The sequence below is a fragment of the Peromyscus maniculatus genome, chromosome 5 (genome assembly GCF_049852395.1).
Source record: "Peromyscus maniculatus bairdii isolate BWxNUB_F1_BW_parent chromosome 5, HU_Pman_BW_mat_3.1, whole genome shotgun sequence".
In the NCBI taxonomy this organism is placed as follows: Eukaryota; Metazoa; Chordata; class Mammalia; order Rodentia; family Cricetidae; genus Peromyscus; species Peromyscus maniculatus.
The window spans coordinates 78,294,656-78,315,893 of NC_134856.1; the positions used below are offsets into that span (position 1 = coordinate 78,294,656).

The window sequence follows — 21,238 nt, forward strand, 5'->3', positions numbered from 1 at the left end:
TTATTTTAAAATCCAAGTCTGTGAACAAAGAAGCTTTACCTCTGAGTATGGCACAAACTGATACAGCCTTAAAGAAACCTGTTTGTCCATACTAATGGTGTTCCTGACCAGAAAAATTAAAATCACCAAACAAAATAAATGATAAGAACCAATAGAGTCTGGAGAGATGTCTCAGAAGGTTAAGCACTTGCTATCAGAGTGAAGATCAGAATTCAGATCTTCAACACCCACATAAAAAAAGGTGGGCAGATATGACGGCCCAGTTGTAATGCCAGACTTGGAAGGTGGAGTCAGGGGATCCATGGAGCACACTGGCTAGGTAGATAAGCTGACTCAGCAAACTTTGGGATCAGCAAGAGACCTGTTTCAGTACATACGGTGGAGAGCTATGAGGAAAATACTCATCATTAACCTCTGACCTTCACATACTCTTTCATGTGCACCCTTTGCCTCAAAGACGCATGCATACTACACAGGCATACACAAAAGGAACACAATGAGGCAATGAATTTGTGTGCCAAAGAACTAGTTCAAGGATCAAAAACAAAAAGACGGCTTCATTGGTCAGGGAGGAGGAAGTACTTTACTCGTGTGGAACAGTCTTCATTTCACACAACTAACGTAAAAGGTACCAGCTAGCTCTCTCTACCTAATGGCACCGGAATGGAAGCATATTTCACAGTTACTGGGTCACTATAGACAAATGCAGTACATTTAGCCTAGGAAAGCACAGAGATAGAAAGGTCACCTTCCTGAGGGAGCAACCAGTTTGTTGAACATGAGCTTGGGATAGTCCTACTGTATGCATGGTCAACTATTGATACCTGTCTCACTTTTGGACATTATTTCTCAGTTATTGTTTGCACACTCCTATTTCAACAGTTTTCTACTGAAAACCTATACTTTGGTCCTTGTTACCACAGGACCTCTCTCTCTGAAATCTTAATCTTCAGTTTCCCATGCTGGTTATTCATCGTCTTTGGTCTGTTTCCACTCACCCTGCTCAGTTACTGTATATACTCACCCACTTCTTTAAAGTCTCTAGATTCAATGTCCTGTTATGTTATTTCTAAATCTGTACACATTTCTTCATGTACTTACCTCCAGCTTTTACTCCCCACCCCTCATTTCAACCCTTCCTCTGTTCCCCTGGCTATCAACTGCATCTTTCCGATAAAAATCCCAATCCTATGGGATTTTAAACAAATTTTTTTTATGTGTGCACACTTAGTGCTTCTACCCACAATGCTTCACTAACACTATTATCAATATTACAACATCCTTTGGGAAAACAATCAGTAAACTCTGTGTACCAGTGCCAACACAGAGTCCTGCAGCCATGATTTCCAGCCTTGAGTGGGTCTCAGAATCATGTTTCCAACCCAGCAGCCATTCACTCCTATTCTTCCTTGTTCTCCACAAGACCTTGCCTTTAATCTGCCCCTGCTTTCTCAGGAGACAATCATGGCTGCCTCACAGGAAGACTGGAGAACACAAAGGGCTTTGGCCTCAGTTCTGGATCTTCTTGCTAAGACATTTATCTGCATGAACATTGTAGTTTGCCTCCTGCTTTCCCAATGCCAAGGAGAAATGCTCTCTCAAATAGTGTTCTACTCATTCCCCAGATTCCACCCATTTGTCTCCTTTGGCAGCCAGATCTATACTTCTTACCTTTTCAGATATTTTGTGTGAACATTCATTGAATATTTCCATATGTGGTACCAGATGTTCATACAAAAACTCTGCATACTATATTTTATATAAATTGTGTATTAATCTCTTAGGATTACCTTTCTTTCTTGGACCCATTCTCCTTGTCTCTGTACCCCCCAATTTCTGATCTTAGCTTGATAAACTGTTTAACTTTGAAAAACATTCCCCTGGGTCACCTGTTGTCTTCTAGCATCAGCCCACCTCCCTCTTCCTCTCTACTACTACAGTTTTGCTAAGAGTAACCTTCACATTCTCTACCCCCTTGCTTAGCTCCCACTCACTTCTCAAGCCCTCTACTGAGACCATACTTCCTGACTACCAGAGTCTCCTAATTTGCAATCTAGTTGCTATCCTTCAGCCTTGATCCTTCTTGATATCTGCTGCATAGTGTACGTGTTCAAGTCCTTGGCTTAAAGCATGCCTTCTCACTGAGATCCATTACCTTACCCCTGACGGTATCAGCTTGCAGACATCTCTACTTACCTGTCCCTAAGAGGCTGTTACTGACTCCATTTATTCAATATCTGTGTCCCCAGGTCTCTGTCCTCTTTCTCCTCTCCATGATCTTATGTATTCCAAAGATTTGAGCAATCTCATTAACTAATTATGTCTACTTGTCTGTCTCAGTCCAGATACCCACTCTGCATGTGCTTCACACTCTGATGTTAGTTATTATTTTAGGGATAACAATACTTAGACACTCCTAAACTAAAGTCTTCTTTGTCAATCAGATGTACAATCTCAGATGTATTTCTCCTCTCCAATTCCCTGTCTTAGTTCATTTAATCTTCAATCTTCATGTCTCCCTGTGACCCACACCAAACAACATAGCCCTCTTCGACTCCATCAAGGAATGAATGCTGTCATGATTTGCTTCAACACACAGTAGGCAGTGTTGGGAAGTTGTGATGTATGGTGTTTACATGTGGCACTTTATCATTTAAGTTGTAACCACCACCTTAATGATACATCTAATAAAACATTTTAAATGATAGTTGCAGAAAATCTTGGCTTTAGTGAGATCAACCTGAGGAAGAAGGAAGAACTGATTCCACTAAGGGTAAAAGGGGGAGATGGCTTTCATTCTCTCCTTGTTATGGCAGAGGTAGGGTATTACCTGTTTCTTGTCAGCTGTCCATCTGCACTGAACTTCTAAGGCTCTGATAGCTTTAGCCTACTTCCTATGACTCATTTTTCTTCTTGAAATAATATATAGAGATTTTCTCCCTGGAACAGCTCAGATATATTTTTCTCTGCCAATGCTGCTTCAGCCTGCTTACTATTTTCCAAATCTTTGCTAATACTCACCCAGATATGACAAGCCAAAAGGGCTGGCAGAAGAGAATGTGATGAGAGCCTCCAGCATATTTACCTTCTAATTCTTTTGTTATCATCAGGCATATCGATAGCTGGGCTGAGCTGGTAATTAAGGAGCTCCGTACCAAAGAGATCATATTCCAAGTAGCAGCCAAGTTGAGCAAACTCAAGCAGCTCCTTCTTATTAAATATAGACCTAGAGACAACAAGACAGACATATTGCTATTGCTGTTATTGAAAGCATATTCTCTACATGTATCCTGCGGGTATATATATATATACCTTAAGGACTGGAGATGACTCCAGATGGGTATCGTAAGCACTAGCTACCAAACTTGATGACCTGAGTTCAATCCTTAGGATGCACATGGTATAAGGGAAGAACGGATTACCTCAAGGAGCCCTCTGAACTCTACTCCATGGGATGAACATGCCCACACACATATGTAAAATAAATGTCATAAAAACTATGGCCCTTATTATGTTCGAGTTTAATTAAACTAAGTTCAATTCATTAACAGAAATATTGAGATCTAACTAAAACATGAAGTTACCATTATAAAGTCCTTAAGAATTAGTCCTTACATCAATTTTTCTGCTATTATTTAAGCAGAATATTATAACTCTCCTTCAGAATGGCTTTTAAGATATGTCCCACGTTCTTCTAAAAATCTTTACTAGCCAGTATTTTCATCCTGTAGAACCACCACGAGCTATGAAAGCTGTCGAAGTTATTTGGTATCAGGTCTCACCAAACCAGTTAGGTTAGTAATGCCAGTCTGGCTGAAACAGGAAGCTCTTGCTGCATGGTGGCAGCGGTGTGATTTTCTTAAGAAATGGTTCTGAAATTAATTCCAAAGCCTACATAAGTATTATTCCAACAGTTTTCAAATGGGCGATATCCATAAAATTAATATGTTTAGGGGGCTGGGGAGAGGAATCTGTCTGTGAAGTGCTTGAAACAGAAACATGAGGACCTGGGTTCAGATCCTCCATAACATCAAAAGCCAAGTGCAGATGCAGTGTATTTATAACCCCAGAAAAGGGGGGAAGCAGGGTGGGGAGGGAAGGAGGAACAGTAGATTACGGGATCTCAGTGGCCAGTCTGCCTACCTGAATTGATGAGGTCCAGTTCCAATGAAAAACCATGTCTCAAAAATTAGGTGGAGAGTAATTGAGGAAAACACTCATCATCAACCTTGGCCTCCATATGTGCATGTCCATACATGCACATACTCATATGAACATGTACATACACCATAAATATGTGTATATATATACATATGTATGTTCTTAAAATTTATTATGTCAATATCTTGTCGAATTAATAGGTATATTAAAAATCTCTCTATTTTAGAATACAATCATGCAAGTGAATGGAAATAAGAAAATACAGACAGGGCAACAGAGGACAGAGCAAAAGATATCTCAAGAAATTTAGATTATAACAGCTAAAAAGGAATGCATTATATTACCCCCAAATAACTTTGTAGACATTCAATCACACAGAGAAATAGGAAGGAATAAATAGATCCTGCCAGAATACAGAGTGGAAAATAATATAGGGAGAGGAGCTCCATCAGACACGGCATGAAGGGCTAGAGAAAAAGCCGAGAGAGAGGAAGTGATTACTTGGGGCCCAAAATTAGCCTGGAGAAGAAACAAAAAGACTGGCTTCTCCTTACCTTGTGGGTTCTTATGCGCACTGATGTTCTACCACTTTGCAATTTTAGGCTCCAAGGATTAGAGCATGACTATATGTCTATGATTCTGCTACTAAGCAATCAGAAGTATTTTCAAAGCTTTTCTCCCAAACGATGGAGGATCAATGAAGCTTCCCTGTGCTGTGGGGCAAGAGGTGCTGCTTCCCATGCTTCTGGGGAGCTGGCCACTGCCTCACTCTGAGCTGTCAGAATAAAGCTGCTGACTTTCTCTTTCACCAGTTTAACACAACTTAGAGCTCATGGTACTGTTTTAGGAGGGGAGGCTAAGGAGGCCTTCTTTATTCTTTAAGACTCAAATCACCACTGTGCTAAGGTCTATTAATACTACTCCTTCCCCATCTTCTTACCATGGAGACAAACTTTTGCTTCCAAATTTACAAAGCTAAAAGGATATGTGTTTTTATGTAGTAAACATATTCTGTTTTTCCCAAAGAACCATGCTTAGAAACAAAATATACACAATTAAAATAACACGAGGGAGAAGAGATTAAGCTTAGTATTTTCTTTTTTGAGTCAAATTTGAATTGTTAATTACCCAATATGCACAAGTTACTGGATGGGGAAGCCAGGGGAGGATGCAGGCATTGACAGGTCAGATGGGAAGCCAGAGGAGGAAGGAAGTATTGACAGGTCAGATGGGAAGCCAGAGGAGGAAGGAGGCATTGACAGGTCAGATGGGAAGGCAGAGGAGGATGGAAGCATTGACAGGTCAGATGGGAAGCCAGAGGAGGATGGAAGCATTGACAGGTCAGATGGGAAGCCAGAGGAGGATGCAGGCATTAACAGGTCAGATGGGAAGCCAGAGGAGGATGCAGGCATTGACAGGTCAGATGGGAAGCCAGAGGAGGATGGAGGCATTGGCAGGTCAGATGGGAAGCCAGAGGAGGATGCAGGCATTGGCAGGTCAGATGGGAAGCCAGAGGAGGGTGCAGGCATTGACAGGTCAGATGGGAAGCCAGAGGAGGAAGGAGGCATTGACAGGTCAGATGGGAAGGCAGAGGAGGAAGGAGGCATTGACAGGTCAGATGGGAAGCCAGAGGAGGAAGGAGGCATTGACAGGTCAGATTAGACTCTCGTTTCTGTTCCTAATATTTTTTCCTTTCTTCTTTTGGCCCAATGCCCCCAAACAAAGTTTTCTGCATTTTAAGTAATGTATTAAGGCAACAACAACAACAACAAATATAGTAGGTATAAAGCCACAGGAAAATCTTCAGTCTTAGTTCCAACTGAAAGTAAACACCGGGGGCTGGGTGGGGGCGGGGTAGCTCCAGCTGGGAAAGGGCTTGCTGAGCAGACATGAGAACCCGGGACTGATTCCAGGCACCACATCAAAATCCATGCACTGTGGCAGACGCTGGGAATCTCCGTGCTGAGGAAGTGGATGGAGGCAGATGCCTGAAGCTTGCCATCCAGCCAGCCTCGTCTAACTGGCAAGTCCCAAGCCCCAGTGAGAGACCTGTTTCAGAACGCAATGCAAGCAGCCCCTGGGGAACAACACCCAGGACTGACCTCTGGCCTCCACATGCATGAACACACATGTACATGAATTCCCCCGTGTGTACTCCCCAGCAGTTGTGCTGTTTTATCATCTCATTTAATGTTTCCCACAATCCTACAGTTCTTGATCTCATTGCTGAACTGGGAAAGTGGTATTAAGGTACTGTGCTAAACTCATTTCAAAGTTTGGAAGCCATGCTCTTAGCCATCACAATCCACAACTTGTCTCATTACCATTTTTTTTTCACTTAATGGAAAACCTATATGGGCTGAATATATGTATAGTATATGTCATTTTAAAGCTTGGCATCTGTATCCTCTCCCACACTATCCTGAAACTGTGTGTGAAAAAATGGGAATCAAATGGGAATATGTGGGTAAGGAAGGGAAAACTCCAGAAGGACAAAAAAGATTAGCTTGTAGAGTGTTTTAACTCCTAGGTAGGGGTATAATTAATATGGTAAGTATAAAAGGTAATAAGATGAAGCCTTTCCAATTATCTTAGACAGAATGACTAACATGCTCAAGGGAGGAGAAGGAACAACCTTGGTCCTGACTAGTGTTTCCTTTCTTCTCATGAGCCTCACATCGCTCTGGGCTCCTTCTCGCTGCTAAAGGGCACATAGGCATCTTCTTTCACCAGGTCAGACAAGATGGCTGGTTGATCTACCACCCATGCTGGCTGCTCCCACACCCTTCCCTACCTCAGTTCATATAAACTATGCTATGGTGTGGTTTGAGGGCATGCCTATCAAAGGCTCATGCGTTAGAGCTTGGCCCCCAGCTCGTGGCACTATTAGCAGGCAGAACCCTAGAGAAGTAGAACACAACAGGAGAGGCGTGTATTTGGATGTCAGTCCCTTCTTACTCTCTTTCTCGCTTGGCCATGAGTTGAAGATCTTTGTCTTGCTAAGTGCTCCCACCATAGCATTCTGTATTCCCAACAGAGGAGTTTCACGGTAATGCATCTTCCTGATCTCAGACTCTACTTCCATGACTATGACCCAGATTCTTTCTTCCTTCCTTCCTTCCTTCCTTCCTTCCTTCCTTCCTTCCTTCCTTCCTTCCTTCCTTCCTTCCTTCTTTCCTTCTTTCCTTCCTTCCTCCCTTCCTCCTTCTCTCTCTCTCTTTCTTTCTTCCTCTCTCTCTCCCTTCCTTTCTTTGTTTTTTCCTTCTCTTCTGCTTCCTCTTCTTCCTTCTCTTCTTTTTCTTCTTCTTTTAAATTTTATTTTTGAGACAGTGTCTCATTATGTAGCTCTGGCTGTACTGGAACTCACTATGTAGGCCAATCAGGCCTTGAACTCACAGAGATCTGCCTGCCTCTGCCTCCAAGGTGCTGGGATTAAAGACGTTCGCCATTAAGATGTGGCTGGTCCAAATTCTTTATAAGTTGATTCATTTCACATTGTTGTTTTTGTCTGACCATCATCATATAATGAAGGAGAGAGAGAACAATAATGGGTGTAAGGACAAGATAAATCCATTAGGAGATGCCCCAGCAACCTATTTCTTCTAATCAGATACCACTTTCTGTCAGTCCATTCAGCTGTAAACTCATCAATAGACGATGAATGAAGTTGTTCCCCTGCAGACTCTGTTACTTTTCAATGGCTTCAACAGCTAGTGATCAAGACTTCAACACATGAGCCCTTTGGGGAAACACTTTTTATTCAAACTATAACATAGACATTTAATAAAATATATATAATATACACATCTTCATTTTATAGATGGAAAAGGTGAATCTAAGAAAATATAAATACACAGCTCCTAATGGTGGTGTGAAGAAACCCAGACTGCTCTGTGTTCAGGAGGAGCATTGACTTCTACCAGCCTCATCCATACTGAGAATACCCGCTCACCAAAGAAGCTCTATTCAATGCCATTGACTCTTACTCTGTGGAGAAACAGGCTTCCTGGCATTGAGATCTAAAAGACTCACTTACCCACAGCTCCTTAAACTTCAACAGGGTCAACTTACCTATGTGAAACTGACACTAGTTGGATGATTTCCAGAGACTGGAGTTGTGCTATTTCAGTTTTGTTTACCCACATGATTTTTCTTTCACTTGGAGAAGGGTTGTTCCCAAATGCCAATATGGAAAAATGGACTCCACTTGAAGTCTGTCAGGTGAGATCTCAACTCTTCCAGCCATCAGTGATGTCAGAGGACAGCTTATAGAAGTGGAGGTGCTAACTGCAGACAGGCCAATGCCTTCCATATTTTATATCCATGAGTAACTCTATTCTTCTCTACCCAAGAATCCATAGATTTTAAGATAAGAGTCTTGATGTTTTTCTTCTTTGTACCAACTATGACATGTAAAAGAGCTTCTGGGCTTCCAACATGGCTTCATGGGTAAAGGCACTTATCACCAAGCCTGACAATCTGAGTTCAGTATCAGGGACTCATGTTGTAGAAATGAGTGGCTCCCACAAATTATTCTCTGACTTCCTCATATATACCATGGCTCATTTTCATAAATATATATACCTACATGTGCACACACAGATATGTTTTATATACATATGTGTGTATATATATAAAATTGTTAAAAGTGCTCTTAAATACAACATGAAGAACATTTCATCTTCTGATGAATGAAATAACTTCCAAGTCATTTATGAAGTATCTTGGGAATTCCAGCATGAAAATCAGACCTTTTTTAGTCAAGTATTTGTTCTTTTCACTCCTGTGATAAAATTTCATCTGCTGCGTACTTTAAACTTTTGCTCTTCAGCTAGTGGATTGATACTACATATATTACAAAGTAGCATCTATAGAAGGAACAGAAATATATTTAATAAAAATATATATTAAATAAAAGATGAACTGTTATCTTCCTAGAATAGGAAGTGGCATCTGAAGTGATCTGTCCTCATTTTCAAAACACACTTACAAATGACTTAGTGTTTCAAGCCTGGGGTCAACATGGGCATGAACATTGATTCTGTTCTTCCTGCTCCCTCTCTATTCTAGTTATTGTCATGTCCTGAGGGATTTAATTTAACATCAAAGCATACCCTGAATGGGGGTAGGGATGTCTGCATAAAATGACAATTTGGACAAGGTTTGGAGGCCTTTGTGTAAAAGAACTAAGAGTAAGAGAAAAGGCTGTGATTCCCAGGTACCTCAAAGATGGCAGCAGTACCTACTATTTGTCTGGAGGCTCCCAGTTCACTGATCTCCTGAATATAGTATGTCATTTCATATATCCAATTATGCCTTGTGACTTAGCTCAGCAAACACTTACTGTCACCTGTCTTGTGTTATCCTTTATGTTGGGAATACAAATCTGAATAAAGACCTTCAGCTGTCATGCTAAGTAACTTAAAGTCTGTTGAAGAAGACAGATGTTAAAAGTAATAATTATCATGAAATGTACCAGAGTTTTTATAGTGCAAATAAATACAAGGTATTATGAAAGAACAGTGAATGAAAGGATTCACTTGAGCTGCGTCTTGAAGTATCTCATTTACATAAAGTTAGGTGGGGTTCAGGTGTTGCATAAGAGGTGCTCAATCCGGGGGAACACCTGTTGAGAGTTAAGAAACGAGCTTATTGCTCTTGAATGTAAGGCAATAGCTTATCCGAGGTGAAGTAACTGAAAGAGGAAACATCCATCCATTCATGCATCTGTCCACCCATCCATCTATTCCTACACCCAGTACACCATACATTCACCTTTCTAATTAATAAGAAATTGTTGGTCTCCTATTAGCATAACTTATGAGCTGGAGAACAAAGGCATGTAGCATACAGTCCTTTTCTTCAGAAAAAATAGTGTCTATTAAGGAAAAGAGACACCTAAACAAATAACTGTTTTACAGAATTTACCAAGTATCATGATAATTGTACTTCTAAGAATGAGGTTAGCAAACAGAAAAAGGCAAAAAGCATCTTGCCTGGTTCAGGGAAAACTTGGGTGAATTACATATTGACGGAATATCTTCCAAACAGGCACCAAGAATAGAATAAGACATTACAGTAGACTGTCACATTTGTATGAGAGCCTGGAAGCACAGGACACTTGAAATAGTTCCTGGAGATTTATGGGAGATTGGATAGAGCATGAGGTGGGCACCAGAGGACCAAGGTATTTTGGGTCTAAGCGGATGGTACTCACTGAAGGGTTTTAAGTCAGAGGGAGGAACATAGTCAGGGTTGTATTTGAGAAGATGTGTCTAGTTGACTGTGGAGACCAGATTCTGCGAGGAAGCTAAGGAATCGAGTCCTTTTGGGGAGACTCACAGTAGTTCAGGTGACAAACGAAGAGGCCTGAATTCAGGCAATAAGAGAAGAGTGAATAGCAAGAGCTGTGTTTGGAGATCTTCATGAGGTGAGTACACAGTAGCATGCCCGGACTCCAAAGAAACACCCAGGCTAGTGTTCAGAGTGAAGAGCACTGGCACCGGTCAGAAGGAAAGCAGCAAGCCGCTGGGGGGAACTATGGGGGCCTGTCAGTATGGTGCAGATGGGGAATGAACTCAGGTCAGCTAATTAGCTGGATTAAGCGATTCCAAGCACATGGGAGGAGCAGTTTCTGAAGCACACAATACACTGAGGATATAATTATGCCAGGTGAAAATGTCAGTACACAAAAAGGAAACTGAAGCGTGGATCCCGCAAAGCATAGGCAGCCTGGTCTTCCGGTACCCAAGCCCAATGTTCTCTCCTTAGGTTGTGCAGTGACCTAGTTAGTCATCAGACACTCAGACCTATGGATTCCTGAGGCTAGAGGCTGGCAACTGAGGAGAGAGTCCTGTCTCACTGAACCGGCACATGAGGAAGCATGGACTGCATTTCTCACAATATATATATACTCTGGATCAAGTAAAAATTTAAAAGTTGGCACACACATGCAAAGATAGACATTCATTCATATATGCAACTGCTTTCTTAAAAACTGAGTTTTGATGAATGCCCACCATAAAAACTAATTGCCAAAAAAGTAATTTATTTGTCCCCCTGACCCCTTGAATTTTTCACTTTAAAGCCAAGAAATATTTGTACAGATAGAGTATATGGAATGTTTAATTATGCTATAAAAACTTCAGTAGTTACTTTAAATTACTAAACTCAACTAAAAACATTCATTTAATAACCTAAAATGAATTTTAACATCTTTGATGATATTTTAAGCAAATATATAAGTTATTATAATCCAATGATAATAATCTAATTAATAATGAAGTCAGACCTGGTGATTCATGACTATAATTGCAGAACCCTGAAGGCTGAGGCAGGAGGATCACAATTTCAAGGCCACTCTGGGCTACACTGTTGATTTTAGGTTGGCTTGGGTGGGTTGCAACCTGAGACTTATCTCAAAAAATGAAAAAAATTCAACTTAAAAATAATTTCCAAACACTCTCCTCATGTATGTTCTACACAGCTCCTGGCAGCCTTACAGCAATGAAACCTTTAAAAAACTTTGTTTGGACAAGGTTCTGGGTATTGAACCCAGGGCCTCACACGTGGTCTGTATTCTATTTCTGCCACCACAGGGATGGAAGATACCAGTTAAGAAATTTCAATTAATTAAAAATAAATGTCAAAAATATGAGGAGTAAATACTGCCAGCAGATTTTAAGACAAATTTGTATTTCAATTAAATGTTGACCAAGAATTTGAGTTTCATTCAAACTTATTTAGAATGACATATTAGATTAATATATCATTAGCTCATGGCTATATCTGAAAGTATTTAAAGTATCAACATACATGTTTTATAAGATTTTTTTTAACATCCTATTATGGGCCAGTATTTCAAGGTTAGTGATTAACTGAGAATAAAAGCCAAGGGGAAAATAATTCCAACTGCCATTATCTACATTTTAATAAACATCTTCCACACTCCCCAGTCCTGACTGGTCAAGTCTTTGTTTGATGACGTCATAGGAAGAACTGATGTCACACTTTAAATATTATGACTTTAAATATTATGACTTAAGGTTTTAGTAAAAGGCTCAGCAGGCCACAAGGAAAAAAAAACACTTCTTTAAATTAGACTAAAACCACAAGGTGGCTCTGAATTGCAAAGTGTGATTAAAACTTTAAAAGTCACTTCACGGTTTATACACCCCAGGAAGAGCTTTTGACCATGAGCTTTCTGGCTGCCACATAGCACAAAAGAGGCTGCGTTTTTCATGTTCTGCAGTACACAGTTCAGGGGATGATGGTGTTGAGGACAGTGAAGATAAATCTCATGGACACGACAATCCTATTTGTTAAAATGTCACCTTTCATGTGAATGGTGTCAGAGTCATGACAAATTGCTTCAGGAAAAAAATTAATAGTGGAAAGTTTGGGTAGGTAGAATGGGCCAGGAATAACACAGGACCAGGGTGGTCTTTTGTTGTGATATTGGCAGATCTACAAATGACAATTTGGGATACTTGAAAATATCAAATACCACTGTAGTATAATTGCATTTTATTGGACAGTATCTGTACATAGAAATTAAGCTGGCTTTCAGTTTGTGAAAGGCTAGGTTGGATTGCTTTCTTCTTTCTGTGTTTGTCTTTTTTTTTTTTTTTAAAGATTTATTTATTATGTGTACAGTGTTCTGTCTGCTTGTATCCCTGCTGGCACCAGATCTCATTACAGATGGTTGTGAGCCACCATGTGGTTGCTGGGAATTGAACTCAGGTCCTCTGGAAGAGCAGCCAGTGCTCTTAACCCCTGAGCCATCTGTCTTTTAAGTAGGCTCCATCTTAAAAGGAAATCCATGATAAGCAATAATAGGAAGACATTTACATGGCACTTTAAGGGTTAAAGATAATTTTCTTGACTGGGGAGATGGCTCAGTGAGAAAGAGTACTTGCTGTGTAAGCAAGAGGGCCCGAGGAGTTCAAATCCCCAGACTCAAATGTGAAAAGCCAGGCGAGGCAACACACTTATGTCCCTAGTGCTATGGGACCTGGAATAGGAGGATTGCTAAGATTTACTGGCCACCAGCCTAGTGGCAGGTTGAGTGAGAGACCTTGTCTCAAGCAGTACCTGATGTCTTCCTTGAGCCTCTATGTGCACATGGGCATCTGCACATACACAAATAATTTTTCTTAACCTCTTTGAACAGACAGATTTGGTGGCTTGAATAACTTATTGAAAGTCACTCGGCAAGCAACTGAAACATGAAACCAGGGAAACCAGCTCCATCTCCTCTCTCTAGTGTCCAGTCTGGGCAGCATTAAGTAAAGAATCACTGCAGTCAATGTCATTGCATAATTTTAACTTAAAATACATTCAAGGTTTGTATCGGTAAGGACTCTATTAAAATGCATATTTTACATAAAATGTATTACCAGAATCCACATGTACACAAAAGCAACAAAGATGCCATGTTAAAAAGTACCTAGGTTATTATGTATGTGACATACGTACACATAACACATACTACACAGTGAATCTTCTGTCGTAATGAAAGCAGAGGACATGCCAGTGAGCATTAGTCACTGTAGGAAAGAAAGTGATATTAGTAAATATTTTCTATTAAAAATTCTCACTTGCTCATCCTTTGTTGCCTGCACCAGTTTCTTTAATTTCTCACTCTGGTTGGATCTCAGCCAACCAGACTGACTGATATTGTTTATTTTTCCTGTATATTAAATGCATGCTGCACATGCTAAACAATGCACACTCATTTGTCTTAATGCATTTTGTACATCATGTCTACAATGTGTGGACATGCATCCTCCTAATTATAAACTGTTAAGAAATGGAGTTGTATTTACAGGCTTCTGAACACTGCACACCACTGTAGGTGCATAGTACTCCAATTGTTCTTTTTAAGAATGCTACTGTACCATTTAGCAATACAAAGATGTTTTGTTCAACTTCCATTTGCCAGACATTTGCTTGGAACTATTTCTGAATGACTTCAAATTAATTCATTAGAATTTATAGGAATTAAACGTGTACAGCTCCAAGGTTCCTGCAGAACTATTTTTTTTTGTGCCTTCTTAAAGAAAATCTTAAGGTTAAAAGTCACCATAATTATAATTAAATAATCACTTTGACAGAATTGCAGTCCAATGTTTGATATATACATATGGTAATTGCTCATTCAAATATTTGTTGTACGAATGAAGTGATATTGCACTCCTTTCATTTAATTAGCAGCATGGGAAAAAAGTGTCAGATTTGTATCCTTCCAAGAGTTCGGCCAATTTGGCATGCATGATCAAAGGCAAAGAGAATGAAGTGTTTTTGGAGCATTCCTGAGTTTTTCCTTCTGCTCTTTCAGATACCCTTGGGTCAAATTCCTTTACCTTCCCCAGGGAGCAATTTTCAAAGAGAGTGATGTGCTATCTTCCTACACTTAATTATCATGCCCCTAATCAGACCCTGGACGTCCATCAAAAATCTCTGGCTTGTTAAATAGATATCCCAGAAGATAAAAGATTTAGGCATAGCACCTGTCTGTTGCCCTCCAGGAAGCTCAAATTTTGAACTGGCAAATAGTTCCCAAATGTTTCTTATTTGGACCTTTTATTTATTTATTTATTTCCCATTGAGCTTTTCTCTGATAAAGTAATAATTCTGTTGTGTATGCATTGTTACAAGTACTCTAATAGTGCATTCATAGTAAACCCTGTTTGAAAACAAATGGCAAAAAGAACAGCTGTGTGTGTGTGGGGGGGGGCATTCTTTAAAGCCCACATAGCCCATGTTAGACCTGCCCCAAAGTGGTGCCGTTGATAGCCGCCACCTACCTGTGTGGCTAGTTTCTGCAGGCGGTAAAATTATCATAAACGTGTAATGGTGCAAAGACTTTCCCATTAAAAGCCCAAACAAGAACACAGGGATGCTGCGATTCTCTAATCCATGTTGACTTTGGGTAGACATCACTGTCAAGGACAGTCCCCTTTGATGTCCCTAAGGGTTAAATGCACAGCAGTCAGACTGCTCTTCAACAGATTCCTGTGCCTTAAGGGAAACAGATGGTTAGGGGCGAGCTTGGAACACAGCAGATTTATTTTATCAGGTTGTTGCCTGTTTAATGACCTTAAACTGGTAACCAATGGTCACATGGTAACAGTGTGGTTTGGGGGTCTTCAAGGAGATGGTCATCTGTTAACTCTTTCTTTTCAGCATCCCAATCGCCCCCTTTGGATAACCATGCAAAACATTCTTGTTGTAGTGGTGTGTGTGTGTGTGTGTGTGTGTGTGTGTGTGTGTGTGTGGCTGCCTGTCTCTCTGTCTGCCTGCCTGTCTGGGTAAATCCTTATGCAGATTTCACAAATCTTCAGAAATATTTAACTGCTTCCATAGGATGGTGAGCACACTAAAATGTTTTGTATTTGTGTTTTCCCAAATGAAATCTGCATTTGAAGGGAGAACTAACGTAATTTTAATGGGTAGTCAAGGGTGAAGATGACCCTTCTCAGTCCCGACCCCTTGTGTCCCAAAGTGAGCCAAAAGGCACACTGGTCACCCCAAGGTACCACTTCCCAAACTTAACAGACCACAGCTTTAGAACCTTCTATCCTATGCCCAGAAACATGGTGGGAGAATGAAATGGCGTTGTGTTTGGTTTGGGGAGTTTTAGAGACTGTGTTTTAGGGAACGCTCCCCCTTTTTTATGTCTTCTACCATGTGTCCAGCTCTTTTGTGAGTTGTCCCCATTACAAAGAGCTGAAGCCCCTGCTTTTTCAGCACAGATCAGATTTATGCACCTCCCAGCAGAGCTCAGATAGCCTGTGGGAAGCTGACCCAGTCCAGCTCCAGCCTGGCAACTGGTCTGCTGTGAACAGTCACTTCAAATAGCCACCACTTCCTACATCTGCCTCCTGATCTTTTTCTGTTACTTTATTTGGTTTGTTTTCAAAAGTCATTTTCCCTGGTCGCTTCCCCATTGAAATATTTCCATGTAATTCTTTGTCATGCACTGGAATCCCAAATGATCCATACCATGGGTGCAGAGCGGGTGATTGCTCTAGCAATTGCCTCAGGATGTACCCGTCTGCTCAGGGCTTGTGTGGGGTCAGGTCAATTCCATTCAGTCCTGAGCCATCCAAGAGGGAAATAATGAACTTGTAGCCAATGGAAATCAGCTAAATGTCTTTATCATTTAATATAAAAAGTATATACATGGTGTATACGTGTATATATAATGTATATAAAGGTCTAGTGAAAAACATAGTTCAACCACTAGGAAATAACTACTAATTCTTTTTTATATTGTTTGATTTTTATAAGCCAGGAAATAATGTTGTGGTAGTTCAGGTTTATTTCACAATTTACAATGAAAACTTATTTTCTATGTGTGCCAAGCATAATTTTTCTAACTTAACGTCTAACTGTGAAGAAAGAAGGATAGTGAGATTCTGCTTTAAGGAGCAGCTTGATCCAGTTTCAAGCAGTGTGGTAGACTAAATGTTCACAGAAAACCTTTCCAACAGAGTCCATGTAAAACACTGACTAAAACTGAAGAGAGAAAACAGTCTCATGCTTGTAAATGCCTGTTTGGGGCTGCTGGCAAAGTTGAGACTTGTTCAGGGGCAGAAGTAACAACGGAAGTGAGAAAATGAGCACTAAGGTCAGGTAATGCAAGCACTGTGTAACAGGCTTGGAGAGCTAAGGGAGCCAGGGCTTGGAACTAAAGTGGGAGCAAGATCAGTCTGGAGATGTGCGGCAATCTGCCCCACCAGGAAAAACAGCCTCCTTCCCTCTCCATGAATCCAGAACAGGGAGAAACCTTGAGCCACAGAGTTCTCAAGAGTGCATGCTTGCCTTCCTCTCAGCTGATGAAGTGGGAAAGATGGGAGAGAAGTCTTGAGAATCTATAGCCATAACTGTGTGCCTAACAAGTGTAAGGGTGAGAACTCACAGCGGCTGTGTGATGTGTGACAGGCTCTCCTGTCAGAAATGTGAACAACCATTAAAAAGCTGTGTGTGTTTCCATTCATTTGAAGTATTTGGCATTCAGATTCACGGAGAGGGAAAGCAGAAGGGGAGAGAAAGTGTCCTGAACATGACTGAACTGAATGCTTCAAATATTTAAGATGATAAATTTTATGTTACATGTATTTTATCATAATAAATAAAAAAGAAACATCTTTAAATGTAACTTAAAATTGAATTAAGTTGACAATGGCACCCAACTCCCTTCTAACAAAAACAACAACAAAACCAAAATACCCCAGCAAAAAACATAAAAAAAGGGCCAGGAATGGAGGAGCACACCTGCTGTCTAATGCTTGGAAGGTGGAGATGGAGAGGTCTGGAGTTCTGAAGTCAGCCTGAGCTACACAGTAAGACTCTGTCTGAAAAATAAATAAGTAAATGAACACACTTAAAGAAGAAGAAAAATAATTCACCTGTCATAATAATTTTCAAGGAGTGTGAGATATGCTCATAGTGAAACAGTTTACTCTATAACACAGGGAAACACTTCCTATGAAGGACCCTTCTACAGTTAGTCAATAGCAAACCACACCAATAAAAAAGACAATAAATTGTGTTCATCAATTATAAGATTATACTTAATTTTTTTGTGAGACAGTATCTCACTATGTAGCCCTGGCTGGGCTGCAACTTTTTAGACTAGGCTGGTCATGAACACATGGAGATTCACCTGCCTCTGCTAAGATTGAGGGTGCACCAGCCATACCTGGCTTTATGCTTATTATTTTTTTTTTTACAAGAAGAAACTGAAAATACATTGAAGTAAATAAAAGTTCTTAAATTTAACCATACAGATTTGAAAAGTAATGAAGTGGAACTTAATAAAGAAAACTTTATGTTAATAATATAAGCAAAGCACACAAAGAAAGATGGATTCCACTGGGAAGACCATAGTGAATAGAAAAAACTGAAGAAATTACAGCTCAAAGATAGAAGCAGAGAAACAATGAGAGAGACGCTCAGGGATAAGAAGGACAGGTGTTAAGGTCGTGCTGGAACTGGGCTGGGAAGTATGCTATGGACAATAAACAATATTTGGAGAGATAATGGATGGAGCTTTCCAGAAGTAGTGGAAGATATATTTTTATATCAGGAATCCCAAGTACACAATAAAAAAGACACAATGAAGTGGGACAGTGGTGGTTCACACTTTAAATCCAAGCACTCAGAGGCAGAGGCAGGTGGATCTCTGAGTTTGAGGCCAGCCTGGTCTATAAAGCGAGTTCCAGGACAGCCAGGACTACACAGGGAAACCCTGTCTCAAAAAACCAAAACCAAAATGAACAAACAAACCCACAATGAGTCAGGTCATAGAAAAACGAGGCATAATGAAAACATGGCCTTAGAAGATTTCAGCAAACCAACAAAGGAACAAACAAATCAAGGACATAGATAGTATTTGAAAGGATGAATACCTGGCTTCAGCTGGTTATCAATAACAGTGCAGGAAGATCACTGAAGGGCTTGCTTAGGAAAATAATCTGCAAGTGGGGTCTCCATTGGAAATGATCAATTCTATCATACTATCCATAACAAAAACCAGAATAAGGGTATTGTCAGACAAACAAAATAACATTATAACCCAGACATTTACTGAAGAAATGAAAAATGTTCTTGCGTGTAGGTGTTGGAGTGGAGAGTGAGGACGGATGTGATCAAGATTGTATACATGTATAAAAATTCTCAAAGAAAAAATACAATTATTTAAAAAGAGGTAGAATTATATAATGGTTGTTAATCTAATGCTAATTTTAGTATAGTTAATCTAAAGGTTTAGGATTAGCATTGGCAACATTGTTGCATGTGTGTATATTAACAGTGGCCAAGCATCTGTTTATAAAGTCAAGCCTCTCATATGACATGCAGTAGGTTGAATGCACACTCTGAAAACACACGTCTGTGTTTTAACCCCAGGAATCTCTGAAAATGACCTTATTTGGGAAAAGGGGTTTTGAAGATTATAATTAAGGATCTTTACTTGAGCTCATTCTATTACAAGTGGGTAAATTCAATAGCAAATGTCCTTAGAGATGGAAGAGAAGACAGACATAAACCCAAGGCCCAGGGAAGGCAGAGACAGAAACTAGCTACGCAGACAGAAGCTGAGGAACACCAGTGTCTACCAGACAATGGAATAAGCAAGGGAGGATTCTCCCAGCAGCCTCTGGACTCCCATAGTCTTTGTGACTCTTGACTCTCTGACTTCCACCTTCAAAACCATGAACCAATCAAATCCACTATTTTGGGTCGGTTGATGTGCTGTGATTGTTATAGCAGTCATAAATACTAATATGCCAAGATTAGAAATACCATATTTACCACTATTATAATAATTTCAGTTTCCAAAATTCAGGTGTTGCAAACCAAAAACAGGTGGCAGAAACAAAAGCACCGACATTTTTGGTTTTCTTTTCAGGGTGAGACCATTTGTTTTCTCCTTATTTATATATAGATGCTTTTATCACCCCAACTGTGGGCAAATACCGAACAAGTCGAATTGGCACGTGCATGATATCAACTCATAAGAGAAAGAAATGAAGCAGACAGTAGTAACCTGTGTTGAAGAGTCAGGGGAGGTCAAGAAAGTACTTTCACAAAATGTCTCAGACAGAATGTGACACACAAGAGGGGCATGTAAACGGCAGCACTGATTTTAATTTATGCTCATTACAGGACTCCATAAATACTGCCTTCTGGGAACTGCGGGTATAATTCAGCAGTAGAGTGTGTGATGGTTGCATGTGTCAGGTCCTGTGTTCAATACTCAGAGATGGAAAAAAAATTATCTTCCAGGTAGCAACTGCATCTCCTGATGTGATTGGTGTTTCATCGATCTCATCACCAGTGAGTTTTCTAATTGATGACCCCTTAGTTGCACAGTGGTTTGCAGTGAACTGTAAAGTAGCCCACTTACCTGTCGAGGTGGGACATAACTGTTTTAGAGATGTCTGCACCTGCTTCCTGCAATATGCGGATGATCTGAAATGGTGCGTCTGGGCTCCTTCCAGGATGGACGATGACAGGACAGCCAAGCTGAGCCTGGGCGTGAGCAGTCGCCTGAAGCACCTTTCTCTCGCTGTCAGTCAAAGGCCAGGAGCAGCCGATTTCTCCAATAACTCCGCACTTGATACTGGTTCCATCAGCTCCATGGAGAATTTCATTAATAAGGATATCTGTAAGCTGAGGAAGAATGAGGATGAGCCTATCTGATAGGTTGTGAAATACATCCAAATAAACTCATAGGATACAAAGGTATTTATTCAGGAATGTACTCCTTCAAAACTGTATCCAGAGCCAGGGGGCAGGGAGGATGGCTAAGTCAGTCAAGAGCTTGCCTCACAATCATGAAGACCTGTGTCCCACCCCCAGAACTCACATACAAATACTAGGTGTGGTGGTCCATTCTAGTGACCCCAGCAGCGGGGAGACAGGGATAGATGGATCCCAAAGGCTCATTGGCCAGGTGGTCTAGCCTAATATCACCAGTTAGCTCCAGGCCAATGGGAAACCCCATCTCAAAGGAGATGTACAGTTTTCCTAAGGATGCCATCTGAGGTTGGCCTCCAGCTTCCATGAACATGTCCCCTGCCATGCACCTGCACATATATTAACATCCCCCACTCCCCCTCTCTTTCTCTCTCTCTCTTACACACACACACACACACACACACACACACACACACACACACACACCACTAAACTCAACATTCATTTAGTGAATATTGCCTAATGAACCATGGATTTTTAACTAATTTTCAAATTCAACAAGTTATTCTAAGTATCTTATTGAGACTATTTGAGAAGCTCATAGCTTAACGATGCTGTAGGGGCAAGGAGAAAGACAGTGTGTTCAGACTGAATAAAAGCGTCTTCATTTTAATCTGGGTACAGTACCTATGGATCCCATTGAATCTGTCAACTCTATCATGTAATTCTTTAATTCTCACCTTCATTCAGCCTAGAAAGTTCACAACACAGTATCCACATTACCTGGTTCATATGTACACTAACACTGAAGCATGGTTTGACAAGTGTATAATCCTTGTCATTAGCTCAGTCTTCAACTAATATAAAT

At 40.4% G+C, this 21,238-nt stretch overlaps 1 protein-coding gene across 3 annotated transcripts in view; it reads right to left on the reverse strand.

The window, feature by feature from the left end:
* The window catches only part of Pter (phosphotriesterase related), a 64,801-nt gene that overhangs the window by 4,127 nt on the left and 39,436 nt on the right, over nt 1–21,238 (reverse strand). For all 3 annotated transcript variants that reach the window (XM_006985927.4, XM_006985928.4, XM_076572701.1), the window contains exons 3-4: nt 20,078–20,343; nt 3,086–3,226 (exon numbers count right to left, since the gene is read on the reverse strand). In XM_006985927.4, the coding sequence (XP_006985989.1) occupies nt 3,086–3,226; nt 20,078–20,343 (407 nt within the window). The remainder of the gene's footprint in view (nt 1–3,085; nt 3,227–20,077; nt 20,344–21,238) is intronic.